Source organism: Myotis davidii, unplaced genomic scaffold, assembly GCF_000327345.1.
Source record: "Myotis davidii unplaced genomic scaffold, ASM32734v1 scaffold534, whole genome shotgun sequence".
Lineage (NCBI taxonomy): Eukaryota > Metazoa > Chordata > Mammalia > Chiroptera > Vespertilionidae > Myotis > Myotis davidii.
The window spans coordinates 470,261-493,523 of record NW_006286678.1 but is presented as its reverse complement, the minus strand read 5'-3'; the positions used below and the strand labels follow the sequence as shown (position 1 = coordinate 493,523).

At 43.7% G+C, this 23,263-nt stretch overlaps 1 protein-coding gene across 1 annotated transcript in view; it reads right to left on the bottom strand.

The window, feature by feature from the left end:
* Positions 1–23,263, bottom strand: part of GRIN3A (glutamate ionotropic receptor NMDA type subunit 3A) — a 158,984-nt gene that overhangs the window by 39,375 nt on the left and 96,346 nt on the right. The window contains exons 6-7 of the mRNA XM_015560455.1: positions 21,830–21,945; positions 12,886–13,037 (exon numbers count right to left, since the gene is read on the bottom strand). Coding sequence (XP_015415941.1) covers positions 12,886–13,037; positions 21,830–21,945 — 268 coding nt within the window. The remainder of the gene's footprint in view (positions 1–12,885; positions 13,038–21,829; positions 21,946–23,263) is intronic.

The following is a 23,263-nucleotide window of genomic DNA, read 5'->3' as shown; positions in this document are numbered from 1 at the left end:
GGAGTGGAGGAGAGGAGACGGGCGGGACGGGGAGCCTGCGGGATGGAGGAGGTGGTGAGACAGGAGGGGAGGAGGCTGAGAGCGGGGCTGCCCTCCCCTCCTCCGGCTCTCCGCCCCCAGGAGGTTTCCCGATCACCCCGTCCTCCGGCTATTACCTCATTTCCTCACCTCCTCACTTTCCCTTCTTTCCTTGCACAATAAGCTGCGAGGGGCAGGGGCTGCGTTGGTGCCATCACCGCAGCGGCCCGGGACAGTGCCTGGCGTACAGCGCGCCCTCCGTGCATGTGTGCGGATGGCAGTGACCTGCAGCCAAGGGCTCCCTCTGCTTCCTTATCTCACAGGCCTCGTGTAAGGACCCGGTGAGGTAACACCACACGGGATGCTAGTGCGGATCCCCCAGCTCTCCGAGAGGGTAAGCCAGGACCGACAGCCTTCGGGTGCCGCGGGCCTTGGCCCGTCTCAGGACCCGGGGTCCAGGGTCTTTGCAAGAGGCTGCTCACACTTCTCCCGCGGATCGCCGGCAGGGGCCATCGCGCTCCTGGGATGGCACACAATGCTGGAGTCCGGGCCTTTTTCAGGACACGGTTCCCAGGAGCAGAGTGGCCATCATGCACAGTCCCCGTCTCTGCTGGCTGGTGCCCGGTGGCCGCCCCGCAGAGCCCCGTGTGCCCAGCGCAGCCTTTTGCGTGTGTTGAGAGTGATGGTGGCTTTTGGCCATCTCACTCTCTCCCGCTTCGCTTGAACTGACGTGTCCTTTTACTAGTTGAAGATTAGTATCACCCGCCCTCGCATTCCTTCTTCCTTTAGGTAGGAGCACATCAGGTGCTCCCACTGCACACGAAATCAGTTTGGTACAGGGACTCACTCGGGGGAACCCTAGGTCACAACATCAATGTGAAGGAGGCAAAAATTCCCTCATTAAAAAAATGCTGGCATGTTCTCTGTGCATCAGTTCAGCTAAAACATCACCTACTGGCAACCATGCTGAAACTGGCACACGGCCACAGGGTACCTCACCCCTGGATCCAGACAGTTTAACGGAAAAGGAGAGATTTGGAGGCTCAAATATTTGATAACGGAATTATTATTCCAACTGGCTGAATTAACTAGATCTGAAAAGAGGCATTATAAGATGGAAAGACCCAGCATCAAACCTTACCTGGACAAGTTGCTTAACTTCAGTTTTCCATCTGTAAAATCCAGCCAGTAATAGATTTTGTACACGTGTGTGAGGATTAAAGCTGATGTTAGCCAACGTGATAAATCATTATCATTACTGTTATTATTACTAATCTTATTATTATTTACTCTGCTGGTGGAGATAGAATACTTGGCAAACTGGGCACTTACATGCATGTTATGTCCCTTGAATGAACACCCCCCATATACAGTAGGCCATTCATGGCTCTAAGCATTTTACCAGCATTCTTTGGGACTGACTACAGACCAGCATTCTTTGGGACTGACTACAGACTTTCCCCTGCAGGCTTGAGGAATCCAGTGACCAATCTCACTGGCCCATCAGCCACTCTTACGGAACCTCACTGACTTTCTCCAGAGTTAGCACCTCGATCGATGGTCATCATTTAGAAAGGAGTGGTTAGCGTGGACACTTAGTAAGTGTATTCCTTTATGAGGGTGTGTTGGTAGGAGGTATCAAGAGGGTAGTAGAGGGAGCACAGGAATTAAACAGACCCTCCCCAGGCTCTACTCTGCCTCTAATAGCTGTGAGCTCTTAGAGGAGCTATTACTGTCCCAGCCTCAGTGCCCTCATCTGTCAAAGGTGATAATAATTACACCCGCTTTATCTACTGTATGTGGCTATTCCAAGAGTGAGAGATGAGGGAGTGCACATAGAAATATGATGTAAGAGGAGAAATATTATCTCAAGAGTTAACTAATTTAATGAGGGAGTAGACAACCTTGGGAAGAGGGTACCGTTTCACTGAATGTGTGCAACCAGACTCGCTTTACTTCTGCCTCACAGAGGACGTGATGTGATGTCGGATCTGACATAACAACGGGAGGCTGAGTTCTGTTATTCCCCATTTCATAAACTTCGTATTAGTTCAGCATTGTTATGGGGCTTACTGCCTTGTTTCAATATTTCTCTGGCGATTAATCTTAGTCATTTCTATGGCAAACAGTTTTTGTTACTCTTTCAGTTCAAAACTGTACTGTGGAGGCATCTGGAGAGTTGGACATTCACTGTAGCGACTAAATTAAAAGGGTTGACAGAGTGCTTTGGAAGAAATCAGGAGCCTGATGGTCCTTCCATTTCAGCAAGTTGTTCTTTTCTTCCTCAAGAGTTTTCAGATGAAGAATTATGAGATGGTTATGTGCAAAAATCGCTAATATTGGAAAATAAGACCAATAGAAATGTAAGCGATGAGGTCTGAGGCTCATAAAGGCCGATCTGGGAGCTTTATTACAGGGAACCTGGACCTTTAGCTGGAATGGAAGCCCTCCTCTTTCTGATATTTTGTGACATCTCGCATCATGGCCACTAGATGGCAATCTTCACACACTTTCATGCTTTGTTTACTTCAAGCCTGGACTCTCCAGAGCCTGGAGGCAACTACTTAGCCCAGGGAATAATCAGGGAGGAGACCTGTTTCCTGTGATCGATCACCCATAGATTTCAGTTTAAGGAAATAAAAAAAAAAAGAAAAAAGGAAGAAAGACTCTCACAATAGTCCTAATCAGTCTGGCCACTGTTCACACCTTTTAGTTGCACAGTAAATAGATAACATTCATAAATGTTCATGAGCTCACTGAATTTAACCCGAGGAAAAGCAAGAGCTATTGACAGTATAATTTATGCCCCCTGCATCTCTGGTGTATAAAAGAGGAGACCCTTATTCCATGAGATCTGTTTACTTGGTCATTAGCCAAGGTAAGGGGGCACTTGCTGGAATTAGTTTTCATTGTATCAGAATTCAAACTTAATAACCAGAGAGCAACAAAGAAGCCGCCCTAGCCTTGTGATGATATGGGGTGAGAGGAAAACACGAGGAGAATTGTCGAATTGTCCTTCGATCTCCGGTCTGCCTACCCAGCAACCTGACTTGAAATACCCTCCATCACATTTAAAGTAAACAGTATTGCTTTTTCTTTCAAGATCTGTTTAAAGTGAATGCCTTGTATAAGCCATCTTGTTTTCTCACTCAAACCTCAAAGCTGAGTTGGAAGAAAGGAATAACATACTATAAAAGCTGGTTAATCAACATATGACAGGATCAAGAAGATGTGGAACATATATACAATGGAATACTACTCGGCCGTAAGAAAAGATGAAATACTGCCACTTGGAACAACATGGATGGATCTTTAGAATATAGTAAGTGAAATCAGAAGAAAAAAGCTAAGAACCATATGATTTCACTCAAATGTGGGGTATGAAACAGAAAGCAACAAATAAGAAAAACAAACAAAAAAACATAGATACATACAACAGTGTGGTGGTTACCAGAGGGAAGGAGGTAGAGGTAGTTAAGGGGGTAAAATATATGGTAACTAAAGATTTGACTCTGGGTGGTGGGCACACAATGCAATATACAAAGGATGTATCATAGAATTGTACACTTGAAACCTATATAATCTAATCAACCAATGACACCCCCATAATTTAATAAAAAACAAAAAAAAGTAAAAGCAAGAAAAAGAAGCTGATTAATCCAGCACTTTGCATGAAGAAAATGCCAGAATCATGTATTTCTCAAGCCCTGCCAAAAAAGTTTTCAGTTGTATAACAGACATAAGTCATAAAAAAATTCTAAGATGCTTATAATTATAAAATGCTCCTGCTTTTTCGCAGCTGGGTCCCTGAGGGAGGGTGCACCAACTGTAATTTCTTGCATGTGCTTATTTACCAAATATGTTTTTCTCCTCTGTGCACAGCTCCATACTCAGGGAAGAAGGAGGAAACATTTGTTCAGCTAAGTATACTCCACAAACCCGCTCATTAAATATAGTTCACTATTTACAAGTAGACTCTATTAGTAATAGTTTTGGGGTTAGGATGGGAAGTTTTCGAAGCTGCATGGCTTGCAAAGACACACAATGATGGAGACAGGAGTCAAACCCCAGTGTGTCCACTCCCAGAGCAGAGATCCTTGCAGTTATTCCGGACGGCCTTCCATACGGAGCTCAGAAAGGGTGTCCCCGCTCCTGCGGAGGTAGGAGGGGCTACAAGGCAGAACGCAGGAAAAGCGAAAGGCCTATCAGTTACTTCTGCTTCTAGCTGTGGCTGCAGAACAGCTGAGCTAGGGAAGGGGGCCAACTGTAACTTTTGAATCCCCGAGGAGGGCACCAGTAAGAGGATGTGGAGTCCTGTCCATCTGGAGGGTGGCATCTCTGGAGGGTGGGGCCAAATGGCATTGCTTATAATTCCATTCTTCAGTGTCTTGCTCAGGCTCCAGCAGGAGTTTTCTCCCCCTACAAACTGTACCTCCTCCAGGTAGCCTTCGCTGACTCCTTGCTCTCCCATGAGTGAATCATGGGTTTGCCTGTGTCCCAGTTCTTCTGCTGCTGCTGCCCCTGTGATGGGGTGGCAGAGGGGGTTTGCCCACAGGTCTGCCTGTATCTCTTCCTGCGTGTGAGCTCTGTATTTCTCTCTCCTCAAATAGCTCTACCTACAGTTTTCAGAAGAGGAAGCTCAGAGAGGTTCGGTAATTTTTGTTCATGGTGTTTTCATGCACCTTTTTGAGGCGGATATATATATATTTTTAAAGATATATTTTATTGATTTCTTTACAGAGAGGAAGGGAAAGGGAGGGAGAGTTAGAAACATCATCAGCTGCCTCCTGCACACCCCCTACGAGGATGTGCCTGCAACCAAGGTACACAGGCTGCACCGGGTGCACGGAGGGCACGCAGGAGTTCGATGTTTCCTGACGGACGGATGGATGAATTTGCTCTGGGAGCAGAGCACAAGAAGATGAGGCTTTTCTGAGATGGGTTTCCCTTTCTTCGCGCAATTCCGCTCCACATCCTAAAAGGACACGTGAACAGCTCCGTGCTTCTTGAGGTTTCCAGAAGGCACTACCTGGATAGGTTCCGTGTGACCCCCCGCTTGGCTTAAATATTAAACTTAATTACGTCGGCTATTCCAAGGGAAGCCCTCCGCTGTCAAGGTGGCTCTCGGCATACACGGCTTTTCAATTTAGAGCAATCTACAGTCATTAACTTTCCTCGCCTCTCCGTACGTTTCAGCAGGCTGAATAGCAGTGACATTTTAAATTGAAAAAGAAAGGGATAGGGATGGGGGGCGGTGGGCAGGGAGCTACTGAGACGTGACCTAGTTGTCAAGAGCAGAAAAGACTGCGGTAAAACTCACCCCTCGCTCACCCCCGTACTATTCCCTTTGGGTTTTAAAAAATAAACTGGACAGAAAATTGACCGACATTGAAGCTTCTTGATGTGGCTGTGTGATTTCTTTGGCTTTCAATGTATAGTTGACTAACCCTTCCTTCGCCCCTGCCGCTCAAATCAACAGAGGGAAGAATGGATCTGCCATGAGAAAAATCTGTTTTCTCAGGGAACATTAACAGGTTTCAAATGTGCATACAGATGCACATTTTGGTAGTCTGGGGCCATGGTCAAGAATGGAGGCTGGGTAGTTCACTGTCCCCCGTGTCCCAGGATCTGTATCTCCTAGGTAGGTCAGGGTTCCTCGAAAATGAACCCCCTTGAGAACCACGGCATTCTCTAAGCTGGACTGCTGCACGCTCAGTCTTAAGGTGAAGAAGTGAGCTTAGGAGAGCTTAGGTGATTTGCCCTAGGTCACTCAGTGGGTCATGGTAGGGTCAGGATGGAGACATGTACCACCCACTCAGCACTACTACATGTCCGGCACCTTTATGTACATTATCTCTATCCCTTATGCTATGTCAGAAACCTCAAATAGCTCTACCTACAGTTTGCAGAAGAGGAAGCTCAGAGAGGTTCGGTAATTTTTGTTCATGGTGTTTTCATGCACCTTTTTGAGGTGGATATATATATATTTTTTAAAATATATTTTATTGATTTCTTTACAGAGAGAAAGGGAGAGGGATGGAGAGTTAGAAACATCATCAGCTGCCTCCTGCACACCCCCTAAAAGGATGTGCCTGCAACCAAGGTACATGCCCTTGACCAGAATTGAACCTGGGACCCTTTAGTCTGCAGCCAATGCTCTATCCACTGAGCCAAACCGGTGAGGGCTGATGTGGATATTTTGACACCATGGTTATGTTTACATTTGTTCCTCTACAGCAGTGGTTCTCAACCTTCCTAATGCCGCGACCCTTTAATACAGTTCCTCATGTTGTGGTGACCCCCAACCATAAAATTATTTTCGTTGCTACTTCATAACTGTAATTTTGCTACTGTTATGAATCGTCATGTAAATATCGGGTATGCAGGATGTATTTTCATTGTTACAAATTGAACATAATTAAAGCATAGTGATTAATCCCAAAACAATATGTAATTATATATGTTTTCCGATGGTCTTAGGCGACACTTGTGAAAGGGTCATTCGACCCCCAAAGGGGTCTTGACCCACAGGTTGAGAACCGCTGCTCTACAGGCTCCTGAAAACACACAATTGTCGGGTATGCAGGATGTATTTTCATTGTTACAAATTGAACATAATTAAAGCATAGTGATTAATCACAAAACAATATGTAATTATATATGTTTTCCGATGGTCTTAGGCGACACTTGTGAAAGGGTCATTCGACCCCCAAAGGGGTCTTGACCCACAGGTTGAGAACTGCTGCTCTATAGGCTCCTGAAAACACACGATTTAAACTTAGGCTTTTAAAAAATTACTTAATAGTGTCCTTAACAGACATCTTCAGCCCTGCCCTGTGGCCCATCCCTTACTGGAAGTTCAGGATTGGGGAAGTCAAGGATGGGAAGGGTCAAGAGTGCATTAAAGGTCAGGTAGAAGTTGGCAGCTAGAAATGGGGTGAGGTCAGGGAGGAAGTAAGTTCAGGGATGGGGGGAGGGTCCAGTTGAAGATGAGGTCAAGGATGGAATGGGGCAAAGTTTCCTACAGTGCACCTGCCTTGATCATAACGAACACTGCAAAGTGTGATGATTTACTTTTCGACTGTTTCAAACGTTACGGCTCCTTTTTCCTACCCCATGTAATCGAACTCCCTGGATTCCAAGGATAGAGCTCCTTTCACTGTAACCTTTGACCTCTTGCTTAGTGAATATTTGTTTCCCTCAGCACTCAGTAACAACGTGAACCCCCTGGATCCAGAGACAGAAAACCTTGTAACAACCCAGCAAGATATGAATTAAACTGGGGCGCCGAGGGGCTATGTAAATTTCCCAGCGATAGAAAGCTGCCTGGCCCTCATAGTCATGGAAGAGCCAGGGTGGTCTGACTCCCAAGACCAGGGCCCTTTCAGTGGACCTGGTCCTACTTCTCTCTCCTTCCAGCACAAGGCCTGGCCTCTGCCTGCAGGTGCGGGAGCTGCATTCTCAGATGGTCAGGCTGCAGCACTTTCTTCTAGCTGGCCCAGCCCCACCTCCATCTGCCACAAGGGGCGTGTGGACATTCTCTTGCCCTGCTCCCCCCCTCAATCCACTCCTCACCTTTCCCCATCCTGCTTTGCGCCCTGGGAAGGTCTCCTATGGACCCCACAGACGGCTGCCTTGGTCTCAGGCAGTGGAGGGAGATGGGAACACGACAGAGACGGATGTCAGGCATTTACTCCCTGGCCCTCTCGTCCAGGTCACTGGGGTTTTCCCTAACCCGGGGCGCCAGCTCCGGGAGAAAGCCCCCTCTGTTCCCCACGGGGTTCTAGGAACGGCGCTCCCCGTTGTCCCCCCTTGAGCCTGGGCGTGGTAATGGCTCCTTCACGGTACCTGCCCTGGGAGACTGCACTCTTTTGGTTGGTTTCCTTAAACTGTATCTTTGCAAATGGTTTCTGGAGAACTCTACTCAGACTGTTTGAGTGTGATATTTATTTTGTGCCACGATCACCGTTCCTTCTTCCCTTTTTACCATCCCCAGTTGGTTAAAGATACGTTATTCAGCCCATTACTTACAGTAGACTTTAGAAGAGAGGTGTCATCATGTATCTTAATAATTCCTTGAAGAATCTGGGGAGTTGGCTAAACTGTGATCTGCTGACTTCCCTTTCCTGATTTGTAAATAACGGATCTTACAAGATGTTTCCTGGAGCTCTTAAATTCACTCAGTGACTTGAAAAAAAATTAAAATAATTTTTTTTTGTTCTGAGACAAAGGAAATGAAGGACATGTAAAGCCTGCCATATGCTTTCCCCGTGGAATTGATCTACGATGAGTCTACTGTGGGCAGAGGCACGGTTGTGTGGGGGGGATCGTGAGGAAACATCTAAGGGCAATTTAAAATTCCGCTCTGAAAATTGCTGGAGTCTGGTCTGCAGAATTGGACTTGCAATTTCCTAGGTGACTCTGGGGAGGAGATAAAGCCCTGGAATTTGGAAAAAATGAGTTTTTCCTCCAGAGAAACCGCCGCCAGACAGTTCTGGGGTTGCTGAGAAATGAGAGGTGAATAATCAAGGTTCTCACAAGGGACCAGGTATTAATGTCCAACTGCCAAAGGTGTTTCTCATGTCTTATTACTAGGTGACCATATAATTCCTTAGCTGAACTAGGATACTGTTTTTGGAGTGAAGGGGTGTTAATTACTCTGTGGCAATAGACATAGACTTGGACATAGAATTGGAAGGCAAGGTCAGAAGTAAACAGCCAGCCGGTGTGGCTCAGTGGTTGAGTGTCAATTATGAACTGGGAGGTCACGGTTCGATGCACATGCCTGAGTTGCAGTTGCAAACGTTACTGCTCAAGCCCCCAACTGGGGCATATGCGCTGACCAGGAATCAGTCCCAGTGTGGGGTGTGCAGGAGGCAGCCAGTCAGTGATTCTCTCTCATCGTTAATGTTTTTATCTCTTTCTCCCTCTCCCTTCCCCTCTGAAATCAATAATAAAAAAAAAAGATATTTTAAAAAGAAATAAACAGAGAAACATCTTCCTCAAGAGCACCCGTTAGGTAAGATGCCCTCCAGAACATACCTGCTTCTGCTGCCCTGTGCCCTGCACCCCTTCCCTGACCCCCGCGGGAAGGAGGTGGGACATGTTCATTTAATGACTATTTTATTTATTCTGCACAAGAGCCACTGAAGAGATGAAGAAGTTGAGACTGAGGTGGATTAGGGACATGCCCAGATAAGTTGATGGTAGAGGCAGGCCCCAAATATGTCTTGTCTGATTTCAAAATAAGTCCTGGTTTCTTACACTAACACAGCCCAGCAGTGCATGATATTTGAGATTAAAAGAACAGCAAGCAAAGCATTGCCAGGCATGCTTCCTTCTTCTGACCTTTTCCAGGAGAAAGCTTTAAAAAAGAGGCAGCAAACAGGTGGAGACTCGTGGAAGTTCAATCCATGAGCTGGATTGGCTTCATTTCATTCCATTCCATCTTTAGGTTCAGTGACATCCTGAAATTCTGTCTTGGATTGTTCCAGACAATGTGCCACAAGGATATGGGCTGTTGTTTAAACGCACCAGGTGAGTGTCATAAAAGCAGTTTGTTATTGCCTAGGCCAGGACCTGCCATAGTGCAGACCACCATCCCTGAGAAAGAAGAGCTCCATGTGTGTTCGTAACATCCCCTGAGGCTGAGGCTGGGCCTCCTAGCTCTACACATGAATGTCATCAGAATCTTCTTTACTCCGTATATGTATAACTGATTTCAGAGAGGAATGGAGAAGGAGAGATAGAAACATCAATGATGAGAGAGAATCATTGATTGGCTGCCTCCTGCATGCCCCCTACCAGAGATCAAGCCCCCAACTGGGGCATATGCACTGACCAGGAATCGAACCGCGACCTTCTGGTTCATAAGTTGATGCTCAACCACTGAGCCACATGGGCTGGGCTGAAGTTCTTTATTTCTGTCTCTGAAGTTCCAACTAAGGATATACCTCTTTTCCATTCTCCTCTTTCCTACACTTCTCTCTCACTTCTACATTCAGCTGACCTGGAAAGCGGGACCAGGGTTGTCTCAACAAGAACTTGATGGTTATGCAGAAACTGAGATTCAGAATGGCCAAGTAACATGTCCAGTATCACATAGCTGGTAGGGTTCAAACCTAGAACTATTTACAGTTGTTCAGATGGAAAATAGTATAGTAATCTATATATATATAAAAAGCCAATGACTGTAACACCGTAAGGACCACAACAACTGATCACTATCATGCTCACTGTGGCCAGTGAACCGGCCCGATCAGGGGGTGCAGCCGGCCAGCCAACCTCATTGACCTCTCCACGCCCACTCCTGCCCCCCTCCCCCCAGCACAGGCCCTCATTCCCCTACTGTCTGTGTCCATTGGTTATGCTTATATGCATGCATTCAAGTCCTTTGGTTGATCTCTTATCCTCCCCCCGTCCCCACCTTCCTTCTGAGGTTGGACGGTCTGTTCAAATTGCAGCTGGCTTATGGTAGGGGAGGGGAGAGCAGATTTTTGTGGATGACCTGCTGTTCTCCTGTACTGCCAGCATTATTCCCTGTATGTCTCTACACATGGCCTTGTAAGGATTTAGGGGCCACCCAATTCAGTATCGCCTCATCTTATCCTATACTAGTGGCCTGGTATCAGAGATGAAAGAAGATTAGTAAAATGTATATGAAAACCTTCCTCCTGTCAGAGTCTGGGGTGCGCCACGGGACCCAGAGTCAAGTCCTCATCCACCTGCGTGCTCTTTGAAATCGTGCAAGACCCCGACCTGGCCAGCCTAACCCCCATTGGGTGAGATCCAGACCCAGCTGGCCCCAACCTGTTCAAGCCCCGCCAGGTGGGGGATGCTGCCTCAAGTCCCCCAGCACACCCTCAGGTCCCCCATTCTGGTGCTGAGGCGGGGGTGCAGCCTGAGGTCCCCTGTCAAGTCCCGCAGGGCAGGGGTGTGGCTTGAGGTCCCCTGTTAAGCCCTGCCAGGTGTGTGTGGGGGTGCAGCCTGAGGTCCTCTGTCAAGCCCCACTGGTGGGGGGACATGGCCTCAGGTACCCCCCACCTGGCCCGCCACTACGCAGCCTCAGGTCCTTGCTGATTGCTCATTACAGTTCGTTACAGGAACCCCACCTCCGCTGTGGCATAGCCATCTTATGCGTTGGGGAGAGGGAGTGGGGCCGCAGGGCTGGAAGGCAGCTGGGGCTGCAAGGGCCAAGGCAACCAGGCCTGTGAGGGCCAAGCTCCTTGCACAAATTTCATGCATTGGGCCTCTAGTCTTAAATAATTACCTCCGAAAAAACTCTATTTCCAAATAAGGTCACATTCTGAAGTTCTGGGTAGACATTAACTTTGCGGGGGACATTATTCAACCTAATATACTACCAATATCACACTTGCTTTATGTTCTGACCTTTTGCTTCCCAACTTCTTCTCATATATATTGTTTGGTTTCTCTGGTTCATTTATTCCACAATTACTTACTGAGTGCCTACTATGAAGCAGGCATTGAGAACAGAACAGTAAACAACATGTTTGCCCCTTGAGGTCCTATAATCTAAATGAAGGAGAACTACACTAATATAATAACTGATTAAATCTATGTTAATGAATAATAAAATTTAAATGATGCTAAGGGCTATGAAATAATGTGAGAGATAAGATAAGATATAAAGGGAGATATTATTCAGATTGAATCAGGAACAGTGGCAGGCTCTGAAGAAGGGAGATTTCAGCTGGGAGTTTATAATGAGAAGGCATTAGCTGGGTAAGTGTCAGGGGGAAGAGTATTTAAGGAGGAGGAGGCAACAGCATGTGCAGAGACCCAAAGGCAGGGAAGCCACTGGGGTATCTCTACCTAAAATGACTCCAGTGGTGGGGCTGTAATGATCTAAGAGAAAGTGGCATGAGATGAGGCTGAAGACTTAGGCAGGGTCACATCCCACAGGACACTGCAGGCCATGTTCAATACTTTAGATTGTTCCCTAATTAACATGAGGCCATTGCAGGTTCTTAAGCAGAACCGTGATCTACCATGTGGAGAACTAATTGAAGAAAGGCGGGGATGAAAACAGAGAGACCAGTGGGGAGACTTTTACAGTGGCCCAGGTGAGGGACAATGGCTTGGAGACTAAAGTGATGACTGTGGAGATGGCAACAAATAGGCATATTTGGGGCATATTTTATAGAAAGAAGAGATGTGGCCTGTTGATAGATATATAGGGTGTAGAGGGTGAGACGTGGGAGGCATTAAGGACACCTGCCAGCTTATGGAAACAGTAACGGATGGACAGAGGTACCTTTGCCAAGATGTGACGCACGGGAGGAAGAGCACAGTTAGGCAGGAAGATCAAGGATTCGGCTTTTGACAAGTTAAATATGAGATGCCTATAGAATAGTCACGTGGGGATGTCAAATAGGAAATCAGATACATGGTTCTGGAACTCAGGAGAAGAGACTGTGTTGAAATACATAGTTGGGTGTCATTGGTAAATACAAGCTGTTTGAAGCCATTAGCGTTGGCTTTAGATTTTTTTTTCCTTCTTCTTCTTTTAAATGTCAGGCTGACCTTGTGCTGGTTTATTTGGCTTCTTTTTTAAATGCCTCAGCTCTCGGGGCTCTTGGTTCACCTTTTAGTTTCCTATCTTAATCATCCAATTTCTGGCTCACTTTGCAGGTTTCTTTATAATTACATCGTAAAGGCAGAGCATTGCCATGAAAGCAGGTTCTGATTATCTGTATGCCGTGGGCAAATCACTTAAGATCTCTGGGTATTCGTTTCACATCTATAAAAGGGAATTGGTTGTTTTCAGTTTGAAAAAAAACCCAACACCTATTCTTCAAGGTAAAGCTGTACAAAGCGTTAACGTTATCCGCAGGTTTCCCTTACCTCGGTGACAGCAAAACTCCTCTTGCCACAGGGAACCACCTTGTACCATTTGTCGTGCAGCAAATCCATAAACCCATGGGACTTGTATTGACTGATCAGCTCAGATATGTTGGAGGTCAGTGGAGAGTTGGGTGGGAGCCCGATGCCGTATCCTAGGAGAAAAGACAGTCTCAGATGAGTTTTTCACTGGAGAGGCTCCTAAGAAGTTGCCACTACACTCGTGTGACATGGCCATTAGGCCTGGGAACAAGGGTAGGGAGAACCATCACCATCTTGCCTTCAAAGGACTCAAAATGTATCTAAGGTATGATTACCTTCGATCTGCTGCCCCTCGGAGGAGATGAGTCTGGAAAGGAGAGGAATGGGCTGTGCATAGTATACAGCCCAAGGCCTCCGCGCTTCCTTTCAAGATATTTCCTGGAAGCCATCTTTGAGGTCTTTAGCAGGGTGAGGATCCCCTATCCGCCTCTGCTAGAGCCCTTCCTCTAGACCAGGGGTGGGGACATCCGGCCTGAAGGCTGTATAAGGCCCACAAAATCATTTGGCCTGGACCTGCCATGGCATCAGGGGTGAGTTAATTAAGTGTTTGACTAAATATAGCAGGCTAATTTTCAAGCTGTTAATTCTGTATGGCCGAGGAATGATGTTATAAATATCCAAATGGCCTTGGGCAGAAAAAAGGTTCCCCATCCCTGCTCTAGACCTGAAGTACACACAAGTGGGTTGTAATTATAATCTTTGGCTTATGACATAGTCTCATCATTGGTCATGCTTGACCCTCTTTTACTTTTATTTTGTTTATTTTTAAATAATAAGACCATGAAACATATGCTATAGCATAACTAAAATATCAATAACAACTTATAATTACCTTCAACGATTAAAATAATGAGTCTGGTAATGCCAAGTGTGGGAGAAGACAGATCAATAAGATTACTTACACATTGTTCGTGGTCATGCAAATTGATATGATCCCTTTGGAAAACAGTTTGATATTTCAAGTACTCATTAAATTTTGTATAGGTGAACATTTATATACTCTAAGACCAGCAGTTTTAAGTACATTCTCAAAAAAGTCTTCCACAAACACACCAGGAGATATGCTATGAGAGTCACTGTTCACAATAGCAAAAACTGCAAACAACCCAAAGGTGCTTTGACAAGAGGAAGGAAAATAAATTGTGGAATATTTATACAATTGGAATATTATATAGTGTAAAACATATTAATGAGAACTACATGCAATAATACGGATGACTCTTAGCAATAAGATATGGGCTGAGCCTGGCCACAGTGGCTCAGTGGTTAAGCATGGACCTATGAACCAGGAGGTCATGGTTCGATTCCCAGTAGGGGCCTATGTTCTGGTTGCGGGCTTGATCCCCACGCGTGCAGGAGGCAGCTGATCAATGATTCTATCTCATCATTGATGTTTCTATCTCTCTCCCTCTCCATTCTTCTCTGAAATTGATAAATATATATATTAAAAAAAAAAGAGAGATACGGAGTAAAAAGAGCCAGTTCCAGAAAATTACAGCATGAATCCATTGTGTAAGTGTAAAAAGATTCAAAATGAAACAATCCATTTTTAGGGATTCATCTGTATGTGATTAAAGTATGTTTAGAAAAAGCATCAAGGAAATAATAAACCAAAAGTCCAGGATAGTAGTTACTGATGGCGAGGGAGTCAGGGGCAAGGATGAGGAACACAGGTGGAGGGAATTTGGGGTCAGCTCCAGTAAGCAGCTTGGACCCGATAGCCTCACTCTGTGTGGCTTTATTTGCTTTCCAAACTGTTACTGCACTGTGAATCTCTTTGATGAGCCATGTGGAAGAGCTAATTACCTGCATTTTATCTTGAGCTACTGAATAGGAGAATTAAAAAAAAAAACATATTTTGCCCTCAAGATAATTGAGGAAGATAAACTAAAAATATAGTTACTTTCTTTTTCACAGATAAAAACTAACAGGCTGCCACGAGTCCAAAGATATTTACCGGTGACAAATACCTGCCATAATTATTGTATCTTAACAATTTATTTCCAAGTAGACTCGTTTTTGTTCCTATTTTTATTGCAGAGACATAAATTACACAAATCCTTCTTTAAAAAAGGATGAGGTCTGAGATGTGTGCATAACCAATAAAAGAAAAGACATAACTAATGCAGAAAAAAAATTTTGAGTTTTAAAGAGCTACATGTTTTCTTTTCCCTGGTAATTTTGTTTGTTCCTTAACAATGGCAAGTCAAGGAAATGTTGACAATGTCAAGAGCATGATTAGAATTTTTAATACACAAAGCTATTCTGAGGGCCCGTTTTGTGCCTAGCTTTGGTTGGAAAGGCGAGACTGAGAAGAAAAGGCTTTGCATGAGCAGCCTGTTCTGCAGATGTTATCATAAAATAACATTTTTTTTTTTTTTGTGATGAGTAATTGTAAGGATGTAGCAGTTTTCTTTAGAAACATTTCTTATAATGAATGCTATTGACAGTTCCGTCGCACATACATTCACTCAATACTTATTTACATGCCAAGCACAATCCTGGGCACGTGTATAATAATATTCACTGACTTACTGATTCACTCATTCATTCCATGGACAAATACACTGAGTGAACAGGCACTGTGTTGAGTGGTCGGGATTTAGCAGTGAGCAAGGCAGATATGGCCCCTGTAGTTGCAGTGTATCCACTCCATTAGGGAGACAGATATTAAACAACGACTGTACAATGATTATTTTATTACATTGAGATAAGTGCCATGAGGATGAAGAACTGGGGCATCTACAAACATACACTAGGAGGAATTGGAATTCTCTGGTGGAAGCGGGTTAATGGTCAGGATAAGTAGGCCTGGTTTGCTGAATATTATTATATTTCTTCACAATATATTACAAACTATTATATCTAATAGTCTATAACTAACAAAAATACTATAAAAATACAATAATAATCAGCCCCTGTGGCAATAGTTTTCAACAACAATGACAAGTACATCTAATATTTATCAAGAGCTTATTATATACCAAGTCCTGCTCTATAAATAACCTTTTGCAAACCTAACCCTGTTTCGCAGATCATGCACTAGACCAGCGGTTCTCAACCTGTGGGTCGCAACCCCTTTGGGGGTCGAACGACCCTTTCACAGGGGTCGCCTCAATACATCCTGCATATCAGATATTTACATTATGATTCATAACAGTAGCAAAATTACAGTTACGAAGTAGCAACAAGAATAATTTTATGGTTGGGGGTCACCACAATATGAGGAGCTGTATTAAAGGGTCGCAGCATTAGGAAGATTGAGAACCACTGCACTAGACTAAGATAGTGTACTAGAGTGTGGCATACAGTTCAGTGAAATCACTCTGAAATTCTAATTATAAGAACTAGAACATACTGAGACCTACTGTGTGCCAGACTAATTCCTTTAGTAACCCAAGCAGAATATGTATTCTTCAAGTATTAAAGACTGAATAAGTAAACTGCCCAATGTCACACAGCTCACAGTTGGCAAAGCTAGCGTCTGAAAATAGGTCTGTTTGAGTCTAAAGCCAGTGCTCTGTCCACTCTATCTAGTATAGCATGTGACCAAGTCAAGGAGATGCTTGGCTATTTCCGCCCCTTCAATGCAGGCCATATCACCACAGTCATATTGATGTGATCCCCCCAAACTAGGTAGCAGTTCAGTACAAAACCACAATCATCTAAACTGGTGGTTTGTTTTCAACAGCAGACACAAATATATCATTCATGGGCATATTTTGTCCATGTAAATGTGTGTGTGTGTATAGACAGATATGCCATCTAGACATTGGAAATTAACTAGCAAGGATGCTCCCTGACTCTATTATTCCCCCTACAAATCTTCTTAAATTACTCAGCCCACCTTAGTGTAGTATTGGCAGAATCGTTTTCATTTTTCACTTGATAAGCTTTTGTTGCACTCCTATGCATTTATTCATTAATCCCGCAAACATGTAGTGAATGCTCATTCTGTATCCGACATTCCGCCAAGGGCTGTAGAGGCTGCCAAGTTCAATCAGACACTCGGTCTAGCCATGAGAAGCTCATGGTGACATGGGGAGATGAGACACACATATACATAACTACACAACATGGTGGGAAGTCACAGGGCTTTTCTTGGGAAAAAAGATAGGTGAGGCATAAATTCAATATGGGTGAAATATAATGATGAGGATGCAATGAGGAAAATGGATAAAACTCTGTGGAGTTCAGAGGAATGATAGGTTGCTATCATAGGAGAGGATGAGAGAAGACATTTGAGACTGATTCTTACCATGGTATTTTGGGAAGATGTGACAAAAATACATGATAAGACAGTTTAAAAATCTGAAGTTAATACTTGTAATAAATCTACATATTCTAAGAAAGGAATCTTGGCACTACAACAAAAGTCTAAAAATTGCCCCAGGGCAAAAGCTATGTTGAAGTTGCAGAGACATTTATAAAAAATTGCTACATAGGAAATAATAAATTTTAAATCACTCCACTCCATCATGTCAAAGTTAAGCTGCGATTGCTAAAAATAGATTACTGTCCTTTTTAATTATCTATTTTACTGCATAGATTGAATATTGTCATGTTAATGACTTTTAACATTAATAATAATTATTAGATAATTAAAACAAACTATCAAGGGGAGAAATAGGAAAAAAGTTACATGGCAATGAGGAGAGGTACTTGTTAAAAGACATAAAATCCCATTTTATTCAGAAACATAAAATAGTAAACGTTAGAAGGTTTCATAGGTTTCAGCTCCATCCTCTCTTTATCAGTTGCTTTTCGAATTTGATGTGTTCGTTGGTCAAAGAATTCTTCTTTTTAAATTGCTGACTCAACTTAGCAGCCTGAGCTGCTTTCATTATCATTAGAAACATGGCTTCGCAATAAAGACGAGGTTGACTATTTTGTGGTTGATGGATGAAGCAAAATGGAATCCTTCAACCCTAAAGATGAAGGCATCAGGCACCCTGGAAATTGCATACAGCTTAATAGCCCAAAAGAACAATTTTCAGAATAGAATCCCGATCTTTTCCCCATGGATAAATCAGCTTTACTCAGCTAAGAGTGGTAGAAATATATTTTGGCTAGGAAATGTACAGTTAAAATTTCATGGATTAAGAGAACTTCCTGAAATGTGGTTGGAAAATAGATATTTTGAAAATAAGATTTCAGGTAGCATTCAAAAAAAAAAGGGGGGGAGTTCAGGAAGAAAGACTAAGAAAGACTAATTCAGTTTTGCAGCCAGTCCTTGGAATACCATATTTAGCTACTCTGGGGCAATGGTTGAGAACATATTGAAATAGTCTCAACTATAAAGATGACACTAAAAATGAGGTTCGTTTATCCCCAGCACATCGAAGTGGAGAGAGTGTGTGGGAGAAGCTGAGTATCTGAAGGCTATCTACCTGGGACAATTTTATGTGACTTGGTCTTAATCTCTTAATTCAAAATATTGAATAATAATTGATGAGGCACTTTCTATGTGCTTGTACATACTTTACATGTCTGACTTTACCCAATCTTTACAACCCTATCCTAGATATATTGTTCATAAACCCATTACGCAGATGAGGAACCTGAAGGCCTGATTAAGAGACCTGCCCCGCGTAGACAGGAGTAACAGCAGCTCTGCTCTAACCCCAGCACTCACATTCACAGCTGGTGCTCCAAGCACTGTATTCAATAATTAGTGGGAAACAAGTAAGAGAACGAACTCAAAAACGGGCACAGGTCTTGGGCAGAAAGGTCACAAATCATTACTGTGCAGCTCCATTTCTTTTTTCTCGTTTGACTTTTACTGTCAGCTCACTCCAATGCATACATTTGGGACATGTGTTCATTTATCTCAACACTTTCTTCCCCTTTCCCCAACCCGCAGAGCACACACTATGTCGTTGTTTTCTCTGGTGTATACAGTATGTGAAATGACTTTTCCACATGCTCTGAAATTCCTAATAGTTTTGGTTTGCTGTGCTAAGTACTCATGAAAAGGTTTCAAACTCAGCGTGGAGCCACTGTCTCTCTCATTTGCCTCACCTTTTATCTTTCCAGCCTAAATCAATGGTGAATGGTGAAGTTGGGGGTGCATTCAGTAGTCACGGTGGGTGGTGTGATATCAGTACTATACAGAGTGAATGTACATTGAGCGTGAAGAAATCAATGTACTCCATTTTCCCTCCTAAGTTCCCAAAGTCATTTAAGCACCTGGAAAAGTGCATGCAGAACATCAGGGTTCTTTTGATGACTACATTAGCGACTGAATTAAGTACTTATTTCAAATCTAACCTAATGAGTTATGTAATGGGTAGTACATCATGTATCACATAACTGTTATATGCCTAGATCCTGTGGAAGGAACCAGACATATGCAACAGTCCTGTAAGTAAAAATTGTTCATAAATTGCTTTGATGATATTTTCATGCCTATAAAATCTAATGAATTAATAATAAAGTCTACATTTTCATAAGTTCCAGAAACCTAAATGTTGTTAGAGGAAAGCAGGTAATATTTTTTAAAATTTTATTAAGAGAGAAAGATTCCCTGCAGTAGGCCTGTGGTAGGGGGTGTGGCGTGGAGGGGGATCAACAGGGAAAAAGAAGGGGGCATCTGAAATACTTTCAACAATGAAGATACGAGAGAGAGAGAGAGAGAGAGAGAGAGAGAGAGAGAGAGAGAGAGAGAGAGAGAGATTGAGATATTTCCTAAAAATCTATAAATTAACATGCTTTTTCCAAGAGTAGCAATCAAGCCTTTCCCTAGTATCTTCATCACATTGCTGATTATAACTTAGAAGTAACTTCTCTTTGTGTTTTACCAAGTTCTGTTTTTAGGTTGTGGAGTTGTTGCCAGGGGCAGTATTGAATTAAATTTTCTGATTTGCACCTCACCCAGAATAAATCAGCAATAGTTCCCTGCCCTCTCCCCGCCTCCCCAGAACAAACCAACAATGATGATGAGAATGCTCTCTCTGTTCAAGTCTGCAGCCTTTCTGCTCTCTTGCAGGGAGAGCTCTTCCATGGGCCATTTTTGTGCATATCCCCTTTGAAGACACTGTGGTGCCTGGAGATGACGAGAATGGCAAGGCGAGAAGTCTCAGGCGCTCAGATGGAAATGTAAACAGGGAGTCAGCGGGAGTTAATTGTGTGGCATCTGGCACTGGGGTCCAGCAGAGGCAAACAAGCCATCTCACCACAGCCTTTTGGCAAGATAGCGTTGCTCTCTGAAGTGGAGAAGGTGGGAAGTGGAGTCCCTCATTCTTATGCCCCCACTCAATGATTCATTGTTTAGTAGCTGCTAATGGCAGAAGGGACCTCAATTACCCAGTGAATCTAGGACAGAAAGAAAGTAACATCCCTTCTATACCTACAGAATTCACACACACAAAAATGGGAATTTTCCATTGCTACATCAAAATGGGGTTATATAATAAATGTTCTTTGGGTTTTTAAACTTTCTTCTTTTTCTTTTTTGTGACTTTGCTATCTCAGACTGCAGTCTTTTTTTTTTTTTAAGATATATTATTGATTTCAGAGAGGAAAGGAGAGGGAGAGAGAGATAGAAGCATCAATGATGAGACAGAATCATTGATTGGCTGCTCCCTGCACACTCCACATGGGGGATCGAGCCTTTAATCCTGGCAGTCCCCTGACCAGGAATCGAACCGTGACCTCCTGGTTCATAGGTTGGTGCTCAACCACTGAGCCACGCTCGTGTTTGGGCTCAGACTGCAGCCTTAATAGAAGACCACTACCATGTAATCTCTCTCTTCCTGAATTCTATTCCTGGTTCAGGTGGAGGTCACTCTGCCTGGAGAGGAGATTGATTTTTTTTCTGAGGAGAAGGCATGAAGAAATAGCATCAGCTGTTATATTCTCATTCATCACAAAAGCAAAGACTTAAGTACAAAATTTGCTGATGTGTTTAGGGGAGACAGAGACCAGCTATAGCTGGAAAACTGGGATCACAATAGCCTTGCTGCACTAGTTAACATGCAGGAAAATACAGTTTTATGAAAACAGGACTTGGATACCTGCCCTGGGACTGTTTCAAGTTAAAGTGTTTTCTGACAAGTGAACATGGCTGTCTTGAGGGTCAGGGTATACTGTCAGGGGAGGGAAGCTGAGAGCTGGGAGACATGAAATTTGCTGGTTCAAACTACCAGCTCCATATATCAACTGTTGTCCAGAATGAAAGGAGCCCCTGACAAAGCAATCCTTCTTTGGTCCTGAGGTTTGATTGATTGGAGGATCAACTTGGAAGGAAAAGTTTGCTGTCAGTGGGGAGAGAGGCAAACCTGAGGTCCCAAACAAGGTTTTATTAGTACTCTTAAGGTTACTAAGCTACAGAATGAGATGTTTTTCTATTTGTTTACCAACTAGTAGGAAAAACATTTATTTAAGAGCCACGAGGTTGGGATTCTAATTTCAGTATTATCACCTAACTGTGTGATTATGAAAAAGTGATGTAACGTCCCCAGGCTTTCTTGTGTATAAAGTGAGTAGATTAGGTTAGCTCAACATTGGGGTCCTTCCAGTGGTAAAATGCAATCATTCTAGTTTTTTGCATCGGATTCATTACTGGGTTTGGCCATTAGAAAATAAAGATTAATTTAAAATTGGACTCCCCCTTTATGACACTATGCCACCACTCCCAGCTATCTGCAGCAACATCACTGGAGTAACAACAATGTTTTCTCCCCCCCACCCCCCTCTTCCTAACAGGGGTAAATACATGTTTGTGGAGTAGGTGAAAAATAAATTCCTAACTTCAGCAACTTAATAGCTAAGTGCTTATGCGTTGAAAATGAACACCAGGGAAGATGAATAGCATTTTGCCTCTGACTTTGGCATCTGTGACTTGCTAGGTTGGCAAAATGAGCACATCCCGACGAAGAGTGAATTAAGAGTGACTGATTAATACCTTCTATGGCAAATGGCTTCCCCACCGTAAGGAGTTTGCAGTCAGCATCTATTGACACTTCGTAATCCAGGAGGGCTTTGTCCATGATGAAGGCGTCTAGTTTCTCTGGATCATTCCTACATTTGAGACCAAGAGAAGAAAAGTGAAAAATGATTCCTTAATGAACAGGAAGCATGAAGGCTGACGGCCGGCGTTTGTTTAGGGGACAGAAACCTGGACACGAAGGGCAGCAAGAGCTAGCTAGCTGCTGACTCAGCCCTGTTGGCATCTCACTGACCTGTAGAGAAGAGACCAGGGGAAAGAGCCTCTCTTATGAGAGAGCATGACCGCTTTCCAACGGGTTTATCCACCATTACTTCTAGAGCCAACCAATGAGCCAGAGTGACTCTGAATTGAACAAGAAGGTTCATTTCTCTTACACTGACTGAGGACCTTCTGTGTGCTAGGCATTGTATTTATTATTCTCCATACATTCCATCACTGACATGAAATCAGGAGAGGGTGGTACTATCCCATTTTAAGAGATGAGGACACTGAGGCTCAGAGAGTCAAAGTAACTTGACCCAGGCTACATAGCGAGTCAGTGTTGGAGCGAGGTGGGTTCATTATCAGCACGTGGATATTTTTATTTCTTTCTGTCATGATCACTATCCTATTTTTCAGAGACCCGGCATTATTTCACATTTAGGAGGAGATATAAGGAAATGCAAATAAGAGATCTAGCATTCCTGGGGGAAAGGGAGTTAAGGTCTCTTTAAAGTCTATGCGCTAGCTTTCAATAAATGCAAGGGGAACAATCTGTGATAGATCTTAGTAATCTGTTTTATTAATTTATCTCCAGAGATTCATGTCTCACTCTCATCCCAGGAAGCAGTTCTGGCAAGAATCATTTAAGCAGGTGTCCCGAGATAGTATCAGTGAGTCAGCCATGGGCTGGGATTAAGATGCCAACAGATGCCTTGTGCGTCCTTTCTGTGTTTCCCCCCATTTTTTGGATCCAGGCACAGAGATGGTCCAGAGGAACTCCCACTTATAAAGTAGGGGGAGGGTAAGGAAAAGGGAGTTTCCAAAGAGAATTGTTTAAGTTGTATGCAATGACTCTTGTTTTCAGTCTCCTCAAATCCTTTTTGGAAAGATGTGGACATCCATCCATCTAAGAAAGGCTTTCTAACTCTCAGGGTTGTCCAAACAGCTGGGCAAAAACAACTCGTCTCTGCCCCATCTGGGCTCAGTCATTCCTCACTTAGAGCCAGAAATGAGGCTGTTGGAATTCATTACAGAGAACACAGCCAGGGCCCATCAAGATCTAAAAGAGAAAGCCAGTCCCAGACTCTAAGATTCATCATTGGGCAGATGTGCATCTTTACATGGATGGCTTTGTCTGGGGCACACGTGGACATATAGTAAGTAGGTCAAGTTCCTTCTTGGTGCCAG